The following is a 15,310-nucleotide window of genomic DNA, read 5'->3' as shown; positions in this document are numbered from 1 at the left end:
ATAAGCCTGATTGTCATGCTGTAGGAGTTGATGAAATATACACGAAGTACTAAATTGAGTCCAGGACGGCAAAGAGAATTAAATGCTTGGAAAGGAATGAGGTCTACGACTAGTATAGGAAAAATAAATATTCGACGAAGAGTCTCTGTTAAAATTTACAATTCTACAAGCAGGAGTGCAACCATGCAAGATGAGCCACAGCTTGGTCAAGGAGAAGGGTCCATGTGATCCGTCACGTGCCAGCTGTGATCACCAGCTAAGGGGCGGCATTTTTGGCCAGCTGACCCGTTCCATCTTAGTGAACACGGCAATTTCCACAGGGCACCTCAAACTTTAATCAAACATGGAAGGCCTCAGTCACAGGAGCAGCTGATCAATTTTTACGCGAGCAGTATGATACGCGAGATTTTATTAATTATAATCTGTCCCTTCTCAAGAAGACATGGAGAATCGCCATTCTGCAAAAGAAGGAAAATTTAGAGGAGCGAGCTTCATCTCGTACATACCTACTCCTGTATAACACATACAGTACGTAAAGGTCCCCGTAGGACCTGCCCTACCTATGCTAAAGTAGCGCAGTTTGCCGACCGTGACTGCTCAGTTTTCCGACTCCACTTTTAGCGTATCCCTGCAGAATTTCTTTCTCTCCCGGCCTTCGATTTTGCCATCATCACGATCGCTTTTCTTCCCTCTTGTGAACAGTACCCTAACGGCAGACACCAAGATTCAGCATAGCGGCGCTAGCTGACTGTTGTCTATTCTGTTGCGCTTGAACAAAAGTCTTCCTTCTGATATCTGGCGCAACAGCTCGGGCCTTCTGACGCCAGGCAAAGTTTGGGCTTTGCGCGCGCGTCTCGTTCGCAGCTGACACGACAGCTTGTCCCGTTCCTGCGTCAAAGAAAATCTGAGACGAAAGCTCCTCGTCCTCCACTTTGCACCCTCGCCCAGCTCCCATCACCCTGCAACCTCCCGTCCAACTCGAGACAGCGTCAACGCAGTGGCAAGACAAAATGGCGAATACAAGCCCTGATCTAAATTCCATCCTGGCTGCTCTAGGTATGTCAACTGTGCCAACTGCAGGAGCTGTTACTCGCTACGTCTCCTTCAAAGCTAACCCGCCACCAGCGTCCCAGTCGCAGCGACCAGCAACATCGACCCCGACCCAAGGCCAGCCTGGTCTTCCTGCGCCATCGTATCATCCTCCTCCCCAAGGCGGCTATCCAGGCGCTCCGCCGCCGTCAGCATACCAGCCTCCCAGCGGCTATCCCTACCCCCAGCCGTCGTCAAGCGGTAACCTCGACCTCAGTGCCATCAAACCTGTCACCTCCGGCACAGTCAGCATCGAGGACGCGATCGCGAAAGCCAAGGCCATTGCCGCGGGCCAGGGTGTTGCGCCATATGAGCGACCACCCGTCTACGCCTCTGCCGACTCGCGCGGCGATGGACGAGCATACAGATCATCTCGCTCACGATCTCCAACTCGTCGTGATGCCTTCCGTGATAACTTCAACCCCTACAGAGATGAGCGCCGCGAGGATCGTGGCGGCTCAGGTCGTGACTATGGTGGTCGTGATCGGTCTTACTCTCCTGGCCCAAGAGGACGTCAGGGCGGCACATTCTCACCTCGTGGTGCAAATGGTGGCGCCCGGGACCGTTCCCCAAGAGGAGGCGATGATAACTCAGAAACCATTCAGATCGAGTCCAGTCTGGTCGGACTGATCATCGGACGACAGGGAGAGAATCTACGACGAGTTGAAGGCGACAGCCATTGCCGAGTACAATTCTTACCAGCTACCAATCCCGATGATCAGTTTCGACAGTGCAAGATTACTGGCCCTCGCGCTAGAAGAGCGGAGGCCAAGGCTGCCATCAACCGGATCATTGAAGACAGTGGCATGGGTGCTATCGCACGGGCTGGTCTCGATCGGGGCGGCAACCGCGACTCAAATCGAGGAGGTCCTTCAGCTGCAGCTGCCGCCGCCGCCGCGGCAGCGGCGGCAGCACAGGCGCCCCTCAAAGATGGCGAAGATTGCATGCAAATCATGGTTCCTGATCGGACTGTTGGCTTGATTATTGGCCGTGGAGGAGAGACTATTCGAGACTTGCAAGAACGAAGTGGTTGCCACATTAACATCGTCGGCGAGTCTAAGAGTGTCAATGGTCTTCGTCCCGTCAACCTCATTGGACCTCATGCTGCTGCTGTCCATGCAAAGGACCTTATCATGGAGATTGTGGACAGCGACAGCAGAGGTGGCGGCAATAACCAGCAGCAACAACAACCCCAACAACAGCAATCGAGGAACAACCGCGATGCTGGACACGGCGGCGGTGCTGACAAGATCAACGACTCAATTTACGTTCCTTCAGAAGCCGTTGGTATGATCATCGGCAAAGGTGGCGAGACAATCCGGGAGATGCAAAACACTACGGGTTGCAAGATTAACGTCTCACAATCTTCTGGCCCGGGAGAGGTTGAACGAGAAATTGGTCTGATTGGGAGTCTTGATGCAATTAATCGCGCCAAGCAAGCTATTGAAGACAAAGTCGAGGCAGTTGTAAGTCATCATGCTTTTCCTACAAACGCAACGATAGACACTAATGAACCTACAGCGACAAAAGAACATGGGCGGTGGAGGTGGCGGCGGCGGCCGAGGAGGTGGCCGTGGCCAACATCGCGATTATGACAATCCTGGCTATGGCCAGCCATCTAACAACAACAGTGCAGCGATGAACAACGCTCCTGCAGTTCCAGCACCTGCAGGTGGTAACGGACAAGCTGATCCGTATGCAGCCTGTGAGTCCCCTCTAATTGATCTTTCCTCAAGCCTTTTCATAGTGACTAACAAACGATGCAGATGGTGGTTACAACGCCTACCTTGCCCTCTGGTATCAGGCTTTGGCAGCGCAGCAAGCCGGCGGCGGTGATGCTGCAAAGCCGCCTGGAACCTCGTAGAAGCGTGCCTCCTTCGATTCTCGCGACACAATGCTTCGTCTGACGCTTGATGTTGATGTTTTAAGCCGCCTAATGTGGCTTGATGCCTTGCAACAACCTTGAATGTTCTCATGACGCTGCCCTCATCTGGCATCATGATGGAGCTCCTCCGGCTTGATGGCCTTCTCTGACCCAAGATTTCCGACACCATCTCACCACACGTGGACTTTGTTGTCTGACTGTATAACTCATTGCTTGCGTCCTTGACACACAGCTTTCAACGTTACCCATGACACTTTTTGCTGAGCTACATTGCTATATCAGCAGCTTCTCATATTTTATACTGCTCGTACGCGCCTCTATTCGTCGGTTTACGACTATGGTAAATGCAGCATGACCATGAACAGAGCAGATGCATCCTGCACTTTTGAGCCTCTGGGCTATTCCGGATTGATGCCCTGGTTTGAACATGACTGCTTGCTCGTTGAAAGGACACACGATCTGATACTATCATGCCGTGCTACTCTTTGAGGGATTTCCAGGATACTGGTTGTGGATGATCAACTCCTAAGCAGGCGTCTTGTTGTGCATCCTGGCACCAACGGACCTTCATGAAGACGGCTTTCAGCATCTCTGCTCGAGCCAGTCGTTTCTTGCCATGCGTGCATCGTGGCTTTGCAAGTAATACGCTGAGGGTGATTGCTCCCTGGATTGTTGACGTGTGCGCGCATTGCTTTCATCGGAGACCGTGATGTACGTTGAGGACACTGCGGTGCTCCTTACCGGATCATGCAGCTCCTTTCCAGCTTTTCCTAGCATTCTCGACAGTGATGATGATTCCCCACCGCATGGAAGGATTATTGGTTAAAAGCGAGGGTTATGGACAGAAAGGGGGGCCCAGGTGTACAGTAGCATATTCTAGGACCAAGCAGTGCCCTTCGTAATATTGGAATTGACGTTCGCGACGATTGGTCGTCTAATAACATGACATGGTTTGGTAGCCGTCTTTCCCGAACGAGATGCTGTACTGATCTTTTCCTAAAAGGGAGCACCGCATAGGCTGATTCACGCTAAGCCCAAAGTATTCATACTTCATTAGAACCCGTGGATCAGGGAATCATCATCATTCTCTAGTTCCGCGAACAGCCAGTAGTCTAGACTGGTTGGGCAACACTCCCTCCAATGATGGGGGGACGTATGCGAAGCCTCAATTGAGACGCAGGTCCATACATTTGGATTGGCGCGGCCGCTGAAGCAAGACAGTCGTTGGTTCGCCCGTCCAGTCCAGTCCAGTGGAACAAGGCGCTCGCTCAGTAGGCTGGCTGCCCTCTTTCGCTGGCTGCTGCCTCCAGTGCTCTCTGCGTCTGTCGCCTCGTCTGGGTCGTATATAAACTCAGTCGTTTCCCCTCCTCTGTGACACATTAATATTCAAGAGTCTCATGTCTTGAACTTCTTCAATTCATCTTCGCCGAGATTCATTGAGGTGGAGGCTCCTCTGTTCCATCTTCAAGTTCTTGTTTGGTTCAGCCTTTTGTTCACTCTGTTTCTTGATTCGTCTTGTCATTTTACTTGACAGGGCACTACGAGCCTCGTGTTGATCGTACAGGCAGTCTCCACGAGGCTTTACTGCACTTGACCACACTTGACGCCTTTGCCTTTCTTTTTCTTTGATTGATTGATTGGGAATTTGCTTGATCTCTACTGCGCTCCCTCATCTTTATTCGTCATGTCGTTCCCTGACACTCCGGCGCCGACATTCTACACGTTATCGGACGGCGTCCCGATGGCTCGGGCCGCCGACTCCGTCAGCGCCACCATCTCGCAGGACCGGACGGCCGGAGCTACAGCCGCAGAGGAGTCGTCATTCGGCATGTTAGCCGGCCATGATACGGCCGGCGCCCATCATGGCAGCACGATCAACCCGGCGCTGCTCGGCGACACGACCCAAAATCCTTATGGGCCTCCTCCCTCCAACAATGGCGCCCCACAAGGCCACAGCATGAATCCTGCCCAGTTGGCACAACACCAACACCAGCAGTTGACGCCCTGGGGCGCTGAGTTCCAGAGGCTGGCGTCAGGGCCTTATCCACAGCAGGGAGTTAATAACCTTGCCTTGCAGGATTATCAGATGCAGTTGATGCTGCTGGAGCAGCAGAACAAGAAACGTCTCCAGATGGCTCGGCAAGAACAAGATGGGACGCCGGCAGGTGTTGACAAGGCTTCGGATGTCGACAAGGGATCGTGTCAATCTGCTCCGTCAAAACATAGTGCATCGAGCGATTATCACTTGCACTTGAAGCAGCTTGAACAGCAGAACGAGAAGCGCTTGGCAATGGCTGGACGGAAGCAAGACGGAACTCCAGCGGGCGTGGACATGGACGTCGGCCAGCCTGTACCGTCAGGGCATGATGAGCCCAGTGTTGATCAGAATAGCAAAGCTGCAACAGAAGAGAATCCACCGCGACCGGCTTCAGCAACCAACGAGGCCACGACCACGCAGACAGATCAGCCAGCTGCGAACAAGCCAGATGGACAGGCGGATGTTCCTTCACCAGCTATTTTCATGCGTCAACAGGCGACCACCGCTATGCAACCGCCTCCTGCTGTGGTGCAATGCTTCCAACCGCCTGCTCTCCCAACTTTCGGGATGCCACAAATGAGTCCTGCCCATGCGGCACATATGGCAGCTACGAGGGCCCCCCGGCTGCAACTCGACCCTAAGCCAGCAACCAGTCCCGCAGGGTTGCCGCAAACAACTCCTGCCCGAGCAGCATTAATGGCAGCTATGAGGGCTGCTCGGCCTCAGCCCGGCCCTCACTCAGGAGCCAATCCTGAAATGATGCCTCAACTGGCTGCTCATCGTACGGCAATGCTGGAAGCCATGAGGGTTGCCCAGTCCCGGATCAACCCGCAGTCCCCGTCCATGCATATTCCCACAGTGCAACAGCTTGCCGCCCAGAGAAGTGCTGTACAGGACGGTGAGCTGATGGCGTGGAGCCTGGCAAGTGAGCGCGAGAAGTCGTTGCAGGAGAGCAATAACAAACTGAAAGCTCGGGTAGCCCAGCTGTGGGACATGAACCGCAAGATGATACCCGTTGCTCCTGGTCAAACGTTCCCCGGCCCGCCTGCAATTCTGATGGCCGAGAACGAGAAGTCATTGTTCTCGGATGGATCCTCTGGTCCTTTGGTTCAGCCAGTCCAATGCAACCAGTCGGCCGCTCCTGAAACCGAGAAGGAAATGTCTCAGGATGAAGATTTTATCCCCGATATTCTGCTGCCCGGACCAGGACTTCCATATCAGTCAGAGCAGCAAGCTGATTCCAATACACAAATACAACCAAGCAGCCCAGGCAATGGGCGGAAGAGATCCCGAGATGACACTGCAGTTGAAGCCGGCCCAGTCGCGTCCACATCCAACACAATCGACCTGACCGGTGATGAATGTGACTTGGGCTCATCGCTCCGGGAAAAGCGGAGCCGCATTGTGCCCATTAACACACTGCCTGAAGACCAGTCAGCAAGCGCTGAGGACAATGATTGGGAGTGCGTTGCCGTATCTCCGCCCCAGCCGATAAGAGTACTGCTTTCGATGGCCAGGTGGCCGACTTCGGTGAATCCCTCCTTTCAACGAATGATGCAGTAGAGGACCCAATCGATGTGAGAACACCTTCGTCGCCGTGCACGCTACCAGATGTAGACGATGCGTTGATGGTGGATGTCGATGCAGATGCACCGCGGCATACAAAGGTTGTTGAAGAAAATACGAATGAAGAATCTACAACCTGGACATCGATTGGAGTCATTGATGAGGATCCTCATGCGTACTTTCGCACGCTTTACCGTGTCCATTGCTCCAGGGCCGCGTGCCGGGGAAAGACATACGCTGATATCCCGCTTTCTCGCGACGACCATGCCGCGGGCTCTCATCACATTGCCGGTGATACTCTTATTAGCGATTTCAAGGCGTACGTTGCTCTTAATCGAGATGTTCGCTTCTATGTCTTCAGAGACTATGAATGCCCGAAACAGGCATCCAGAGACTGGACCAAGCCGGATGAAAGCACTAGCAATGAGATCCATGTCGTGTCTGATGAGCTCAAGCGCACTCTCACTAGCATATCGCGCTGTTTGCCAGACGGTGATACGCAGAGTCGAAGCAACACCAACGGTTTCAATCGGCCACTTCCACCAGACGGCGTGTACCGGCCGCGCTTCCTGTATCATCATAGGGAGATTCTCCAGAACATCCTTGCGAACGAGCCGTTCCGGGCAGACATCAAAGCGCTTCTATGGTTCCTAGGGCATGAGTCGCCCGACTATGGCAGACTAAAGACGTGTGATTTCTTGTTTAAACAAGGGAAGGTGTGTGCCAATACTCTCCCGTGGCTGTTTTGTCCAAACTCCATGGTCATTGCCACCAAGCGAGGACCCGACTCCAATATCCCGGCTGCCTATGTGCTTGAGGACTGGCCGATTGAAATCGATGGCGGTCTGCAGCTGAACTGTTGGAGTTGGGGATATGACGGTCAACGGCTACAGCGTCGCCAAATTTGTCTCACTGTCAAAGTGGCAAGGGACGCTATCGTAGACATCACGTCGCTCTCTGTGTACCCTGCCAAGAACATGGTCGATGAGGTGAGGCAGAGGCTTGTGAGCAGAGGACAGCAATTCTGGGGATACAGGCATCAGCAACATGTATCATACCAAGGCTGGGACTATCAGAAGGAGCGCAAATATGTGAGTTCGCTTCGTCATATTCGTATGAAAATGGGTATACTGACTTAACGGACTCGAACAGGGACAGGGTTCCCGTTGCATGATCGACTATCAGACTTACAGGAAATTCCACGGTGCTGCGACCGCTTTCAGCTTCAGTCGTTCAGCTAAGGCTCTTTATGATCGATGGCCAGAGTCCATCTCCAACAATTCCTACCTCTCCGAAGACAACTTCATGCTTCTACCTCCAGAGATCCATGGCTTCTTCCTCAAGGACAAGCGATGGGGTGAGTTGACCCGAGCGAGACGTTTCCGTGTTCCATGAATACTCGCTAACTCCATCATCAGTGTGTTTGTGTCTTGATCAGATCACTCCAGTGGCGTGGAACAAACTTGCTTTCGAGCGACTAGTGTTGCCTCAGAAGACCAAGACGCTGGTTCAAGCAATGGTGATGCCCCGAGCGAACAAGGACGCGGATGCTGAGCCGGAAGTCCGCGGAGATCTCATCGCTGGCAAAGGCAACGGCTTGATCATGCTCCTCCATGGTCCGCCTGGAACGGGCAAGACTCTGACCGCGGAGAGCGTTGCGGAGCTGGCGGAGTTGCCGCTGTACAGTGTCACATGCGGTGATATTGGCACCAGCCCGGAGGCGGTGGAGAGATATCTCAACACAGTCCTCCATTTAGGAAAGACTTGGAACTGCGGTGCGCCTTTTTTATATTTTCCTGGGTGTGATGCAGCTACTAACGATTGCGCAGTCCTTCTTCTTGACGAAGCAGATGTATTCTTGGAGCAGCGATCTATGGCTGATCTCGACCGTAATAGCCTTGTTTCTGGTACGTCACATGTTCTCTTGCAATGCTAAGCCGAAACTGACTGACACCAAATCAGTATTCCTTCGAACGCTAGAATACTACAGCGGCATCTTGATTCTCACTTCCAACCGCGTATCTATCTTCGACGAGGCATTCAAGTCGCGCATCCAAGTCGCACTGTCTTACCCGCGCCTCGACAAGGCATCGAGGAAGCGAGTCTGGGCCAATTTCATCAACATGATCCATGAAGATGGTGGCCGAGGGCCGACTGAAGCCGGGGCAAAGTTCTGCGTCGATTACCCAGGCATTGTCTCGCACATGGACGACTTGGCAGACTGCGAGCTGAACGGTCGCCAGATCCGCAACGCCATGGCCACGGCGAGACAGCTCGCTGGATATCTTGGAGAGACATTGAACTGGGGCCACCTGGAAACCGCGATCACTACTGCGAGCGACTTCACTATCTCTCAGTCTGCTCCCTAACTTGAACTGAATGGGATGGGATGATTCGTTTGGGAAGTCAAATTCGTGTTACCTCTGATATTTGTGGCGGGTTTAATATTTATCATATATAACGAGTTACGAAAACGGAGTGCGCACTTGGGTCGCATCTCTGCATATGAACTATTGCTTGGAATGGTCTTGAGAATTGAGAGACTAGGAGCAGGAAATATGGCAGTTCTTTTGATGTGTTAGTATGTTTACATGTTAGCAATAATAAGGAATTATGCCGTAGTCTCACAGAAAAGATCTAATTCTCCGAACTATTCAGAACACAGAAATGGTCGTTGTTTGGGGCACAATGATGGCTCTACTTATGAAAACATTGTAGCAATAATGGCTAGTGATGGCTACAGAGAATACTTCTGCTCTCTTCTCGCACCACCATAAGACATCAGGCTATCCAGGTCTTGTAGCAGCATGCAACCCGCTTCTACCATCCAAGCACCAGTTCGTCAATAGAATCGACGGCTGACAAAGCCAATCTGAGCATTGTCAATGTCAAACGTTGTCATCACATTCTGCATGAAAGCATCCCCAAGAATATATGGTCCCATGCCGCCGCTGGCAATGGCAGTCATGCACAAGCCTGTAATAGGGTCCTTGATGCCGCGATATATCATGTCGACGGGGTTTAGATAGAAGGGAGTGTTGCCGAGCACAATGGCAAACACTGGAGCGATGGCATCGCAAGCTGTGAAGTACGCTCCGTACATCCAGCTGTAGACGGCGGGCGGACTGAATGCAGCGTTGATCTGCTCGGCCAGTGCTATGTTAAATGAAAGTTAGTGAGGAGTTGAGGTAGACTGACGAGGAACTAAGCTTACTCGGAGGGACGTAAATGAGCGTCGTGCCGCTGTCAACGATGTACGGGTATTTCTTGCTGTCAGTGGAACTTCCAAATATGACGCCGTCAGGGATGACGGTGTAGAAGGAGTAATCGTATGAGGTGTAAGGGTTATCAACCAGGTTAGTCTGAAGGGATATTAGCGCAATGAGCTCAAAATAGAGCAGAGAAGCCTTACAACGATGATGTCGACATAAGTTGCATACATATAGTCGAGACCGGCAATCTCGTAGGGAATCCCTCCCCATCCGATCATACCGCCCGATGAGTTCCTACTGATAGCAATGCTGAAAGTCCCTGGAATGAGCCCTTGTTGAACCATGCTGGTGAAGATGGGCATGTATGGGACCTGGTAGATCGAACTGTGTTGATCTAGGTCGCCAACGTAAGCATTCGTCAAAGAAGAGTAGGCCAGACCAATGATGCCACTTGTTACGTTGTCGCCGTACCAATATGTCGAATTGGGAAGGGCAACTGTCTGGTTCTTGACGGTAATGTCGCCGACTGTGACATCCACGAAGCCTAATGGCCCCTCAGCTATCTCACCATCGCCGTATTGAATGTAGAAATGCTCGTCCTCAATCTCGCCATACTCAAATCCAGATGGATACGCCGGGCCGAACCCACAATAAGAGGAATGTATGACTTCGCCACTCCAATTGACACACTCAAAGCCTTCAGCAACGGCCCAGGTGTCGGAGCTTCCAGTGTCCAATGTCAATGTCATCTCGAACCCTCGGAAGGATGCCTTGATGCCATACTGAGTGCCCTGAGCAGTAGTTGCGGTGATATTTTCATAGCCCGTTCCACCAATTTTGCGTTGGTGCGCTCCAAGAATAGCAGCGGCGGATCGTGCCCCGGACTTGTCGTGCCGAGAAGCTTCAAGACGATTGGATCTGTGAGTGCGTTGCAGGCGAGACTTGCCATGGGGGCGCTGTCCAACCACTCTGTTGAACTTGAAACCTGGGATAGAGGTGAGGGAGTCGTGTTGAGTATCGTCATCCTTCCCCAAAGCCGAGGAAGCAGCAAGTAAGCTACCTATCAGGAGGAACTTGATCGTTATTCCCATCATGGTGAGTATGGAATGAATGATGAGTCTTTGGACAAGGACAAGGGATTTAAGGAAGAAGCAGGATGACTTTCTTGGGAGTAACCAAGACCTTGATCGATGTGTGGGATGGTAAAAAGAATAGGAGCAAACGACGAGAACCAAGCACGAGAAAAGGAGAATTTTTAACGTGCCTTCCGGCGAATCTTCCTGTGATAGCAGCAGTCGACAACTTCATCACTGCCGGCGAGGTGCAGATATGCATGATGCCGGTTCCTACAGACAGAACCTGCGTTGAATGACAACAAGTGCTTCGTGCTGCACCAATGGGTTATGTTGGTAATATGGGCCAAAGCTGGACGACATATGGCTACTCACTAGGATTGGAGACGTTGAACTGACAAAGTGTTGACAGTTGACGGCTTGAAGCTCGCAGCATGGAAGTGTGTACTACTTGACTCAACCTAGTACCGGAGGCTGGGTGCAGCGGCAATGTCGGACAGACTCACAGCTCAAAGTGAATTCGTTTGGTGTAAAGAATGGTCATTCGCCTAGATTGGACCTGGCCGTTTGCAAAATCCTCCCAACGAACAAAGACAGTAAAGTTAATATCGAGTTGAGAGAATACTCATCAAAAATAGAGTGCGGCTCGTCCTATTGACTTAGATAGCAACATGGACAATGTTTCGTGCAGTGTCCGAAGGCAAGTAAAGAATAGTTTCAACGGTCGCATGGACCACTCTTTTTCTGGGTTGTGCAGGTCAAAGGTCCGGCGGTGCTACTTGTCAATCTGTACGCAATGCTGGTAATCGACAAATCTGGTCCTACACGGCAAGTTGCATTCGCCGCTTTGACGAGTTGAAGCGAAAGCGACACTCGACAACTCTCGGTCCAGCGCGCCTCGCCATTGGACTGTAATCTTTGCAAGGCCAATTCTCGGACCTGAACAGGTTGCGCAGTGTGCAAGGAGGTGCTGGAGGGGTCAGTTCATTTGATCGCTTGATGAGGAAGAGTCCGTTTCGAAGCAACATAACCAGCGTGGTCGAAGAAACCTGTGGAGTGTGAATCACGTCGTATAACTCCCGATGCACATTCGAGACCAGCCTGGTGCCTATCTCATGATCCATCACTTCTCAAGGCCAAATCCAGGTACCTGCGCCATGTTGAGCGGGATCGGTCGGTCCGTTGCCGACATGTTCTAGTCATCCTTGTATTCCGTTGGTCAGCTTGACCCTGAATATGGCGACCTGCCTGCTCCTTCATTTGGGAAGTGGTGTTCGACACTGTTGGGCCACGTCTCTCACAGAAGCGACTTGGCAAGCGCTACTGAATCAAGGTGTCACTGCAAGCGGCACTGGGGGCATTACTCGATGACTGATGATATTCGCCTTGATTTGAGTCTTGATAACAAAATAAAGCACGAAATCTCCACTCCTCTGTCATTAGATCGGTGGCAGGTGTCGCCAAGCTGTCACGTCAGTCATAGAAGGCCGGCAAGTTCCCTGTTGCACTCGTTTTAAATTTGGTCGTGCATAGCATATGTGGGCAATGATGATGGAGAGACTTGCTGTCAAACCAGGTAGCGTGTTGAATCCTCCATCTGGCTCCACGCTTCAACGATTTTAAGGCGGACACGGAGCGAGATGCGGCTTTCTAGAGGCCCCGATGCGGAGTACCCGGGGAAACCGGGGCCTCCGTTCCGCTACCAAATTGTGCGGCATTCTCAACTTTTGGCGCTTTTATTAGGTACCTTCCGTCAGCCCTGTCTAGGATTATTGATCGGATTACTGTTGTTATTCCCCAATTGGACAAATACTCGAGCAGAGTGACACCTGGGTACAGTTCAAAGTGCCGAGGCATCCAATCATTGAGCTGGGTCTGAGAAGCCTTGGCATACAGTTTGAGGCACAATTCGCCTGAACGCTCGCTATCGTTGAATCCTTCGCGTCTCATCCTGCAATTGGCTTTGATCCCTTATATATTTACCGCTTCGTGGCTGCTTACGCCTCTACCTCAATGCTTACTCGTTCACACGGACTTTCGGCTTACTCTACATCATCCTTTTCGTATCATTAACGAATTTGCGCTGCCCCAAAGAGCAAGAGGCAAGCAAGATGTCTTCTTCGGCCGCTGAGGTATCGAAGCAGAAGCCTCTTGGAGATTTCACAAAGATCTCCAACATTATCTACCTTTACCGTCCAGATGACAAGGCTGCGACCGCGTCATCCACGAAGCGGGACCCCAAGCTCATCCTCTTTGGGGCCTGGATGGGTGCTGCCAACCAGCACATTGCCAAGTACACTGTTCGGCTCCAGGCGATCTACCCAAGCTCGCCCATCCTCGTCGTGAAAAGCCTGCCCCATCACTTCACGAGGGTTCATTCCCTCGAGCGGGAGATCCTACCTGCTATACCAGTGATCCGGTCCATCTTGGGCACCGGCGCCGGGGACCCGGCACACCCGGAGCTGCTGATACACCTGTTCTCCAACGGCGGCTCCTCCATGAAGTTCTACTTGTACAAGGCGTTCGCCTCGACGGCCAAGCCGGGCGAGTCGAAGGAGCTGCCGGCGAATGTCACCGTCTACGACTCGTGCCCTGGCAAGTTCACGTACGGGCGCACGATGACGGCCTTCACCATTGGGCTGTCGACTTTGTGGAAGATCATCATGGCGCCCTTTTTCCACAGCCTTGTCATCACCTACTGGCTCACTTATATTGCGATGCGCCGGCCAGATCCCCTGAAGCAGTTCTCGCTGGGGCACAACAACAAAGCGCTAAACAGCAACGAGGTGCGGAGGGCGTACATTTACAGCGAGGCGGACAAGCTCGTTGGCTCTGATGCTGTAGAGGAGCACATCGCGGAGGCCAAGGCCAATGGCTTCAATGTGGTGAGGGTGGAAAACTTCAAGGGCACGCCGCATGTGGCGCATATGAGGAGTGACGAGGAGAGGTACTGGGGCGTGGTGAGGGAGCTGTGGGATGGAGAGAAATGAGCCCAGTAGAGCACAGAAGGGCTTTGTGCTGTAATGGCACGCTGACGCTGGAAGCCGCTGGAGTGGGAGCCGTAATTTGCATTCGAATCTAGAATTGGATATATGTGAAGCCATACCGCGAACTTCTCAATATCATCAATCAGGCCACACAGTTTCTCGGAGACGATGATATTAGAAGAATTATAATGACAGAAGGAAGTGTGCGTCTTTCGCATGCGAAGTCTGCAGATACTCGACACTGCATCTAGCCTTGCTCGATGATGAATAGTACTATGACCCTAATCCATCAATCATGTCGATGTCCCAACGTGCACATCCAACGCCTTCAGCGCTCCGTAGGATTGTCGACATATTGTCGATCACATCAATTGAGTGCTATCACTCGTGGGCTGCACCTGATGCAAAGGTGCCCCCAAACCTTGTCTCCATCCCCAACCGGTCCTGTTCCCCACCAAATGCCATTATGCATAACATAGAAACCTGCATCATATCAAATCGTTATAATCGTCAAGGATCATCATCGTCAAGTCGCATATCCGTTCGTTTCGCGCCATTCAAAACATCCTTTGCCTCTTATTAGGATTTCTTCTCTCGTCACGGTGGTCTCCGGCAGCTTCTATAACCCCAGTGTCCTGCTGTCTATTTTTCCCCTTGTCGGTATGGTTGTCTGCGGCGACCTCGCCGCCTCCATCTACGAAGCCCTCGTCGGCCATGTATTCCTCAGCGCAGGCGTCGCAATCCTGGTCGAAGCTGTGCTCTTCCATCTGTATTCCCCTCTTGCACTCGCCGAAGTTGCCATTATTCTTCGCCTCGAGACACGATAGCTCCTGCGACAACTCGTCCCACGTGAAGAAGTCGCCGCAGCGAGTGCACGTGCCGGAGAACACAACCATGCGGCACATGGCTGGAATCGCCCTGGCCGTTGATAAGTCCGGTGCGTAGATGCTTGTCTGGATCGTATATTTTTCTGTGAGGAGAAACGAGTGGTTGGAGAGAGACGCGGCTTCGTGCGAATAGATTGCTGGCGGCGGGTGGTGACGCTTACACGGTGCTTTTTCGCGCGATTTGATCGTTTAATTTCTCGTGGTGCAGAGCACTTCAGAGCGCAATGTTGATCTTCCCGTCGAATATGAAACGAGCGTTAGTCCGGCTCTCGACCGAGGACCTGGAAGAGAAGAAGAGTATCGCCCGCGACGGTCGTCGACATGAAAGGTAGTACAGAATAGGTCGGGCGTAGGTTTCGGGAACCCCCTCTGGGGCCGCCGACCTGAGGAGAGCGGTGCTTTTGCCCCTCCTCGTCCAGCCCACCTGCCTACCGTCGGGTCGGGTTCCCACCCATGTGTGTTTGTATGCGTGTGGGTGGGGTGTCTCGGGGGTGTGAGTGAATGTTCGATAACAATCTTACTCACCAACTGCTTGCGCTGCTGGGAAAATTGCCCGACGCCACGTCTTGTCTG

At 52.3% G+C, this 15,310-nt stretch overlaps 4 protein-coding genes across 4 annotated transcripts; 3 read left to right on the top strand and 1 right to left on the bottom strand.

Moving 5' to 3' along the window:
• Positions 1-1,010: 1,010 nt before the first annotated feature.
• UCRPA7_4198 (putative kh domain-containing protein) lies at positions 1,011-2,953 on the top strand (the record flags this gene model as incomplete). The annotated part of the gene is made up of 4 exons (XM_007916779.1): positions 1,011-1,056; positions 1,111-2,555; positions 2,611-2,794; positions 2,856-2,953. 4 exons carry the CDS (start codon positions 1,011-1,013, stop codon positions 2,951-2,953), a joined length of 1,773 nt encoding a protein of 590 aa, XP_007914970.1.
• Positions 2,954-5,855: 2,902 nt separating this feature from the next.
• Positions 5,856-8,947, top strand: UCRPA7_4197 (putative aaa family atpase protein; the record flags this gene model as incomplete). The annotated part of the gene is made up of 6 exons (XM_007916739.1): positions 5,856-6,232; positions 6,790-7,669; positions 7,731-7,935; positions 7,997-8,353; positions 8,408-8,485; positions 8,541-8,947. 6 exons carry the CDS (start codon positions 5,856-5,858, stop codon positions 8,945-8,947), a joined length of 2,304 nt encoding a protein of 767 aa, XP_007914930.1.
• A 473-nt stretch (positions 8,948-9,420) lies between these two features.
• Positions 9,421-10,884, bottom strand: UCRPA7_4196 (putative eukaryotic aspartyl protease protein; the record flags this gene model as incomplete). Its single annotated transcript, XM_007916766.1, has 3 exons — positions 9,421-9,734; positions 9,793-9,940; positions 9,991-10,884. The coding sequence occupies 3 exons, from the start codon at positions 10,882-10,884 to the stop codon at positions 9,421-9,423; spliced, it is 1,356 nt and encodes a 451-aa protein (XP_007914957.1).
• Positions 10,885-12,974: 2,090 nt separating this feature from the next.
• UCRPA7_4195 (putative duf829 domain containing protein) lies at positions 12,975-13,853 on the top strand (the record flags this gene model as incomplete). The annotated part of the gene is made up of 1 exon (XM_007916782.1): positions 12,975-13,853. One exon carries the CDS (start codon positions 12,975-12,977, stop codon positions 13,851-13,853), a length of 879 nt encoding a protein of 292 aa, XP_007914973.1.
• Between the last annotated feature and the right edge of the window lie 1,457 nt (positions 13,854-15,310).

The sequence above is a fragment of the Phaeoacremonium minimum genome (assembly GCF_000392275.1).
Source record: "Phaeoacremonium minimum UCRPA7 unplaced genomic scaffold PA7_03_scaffold_330, whole genome shotgun sequence".
NCBI classification, from domain to species: domain Eukaryota; kingdom Fungi; phylum Ascomycota; class Sordariomycetes; order Togniniales; family Togniniaceae; genus Phaeoacremonium; species Phaeoacremonium minimum.
The sequence above is the reverse complement of the archived record's forward strand: the minus strand, read 5'-3'. Positions and strand labels throughout refer to the sequence as shown.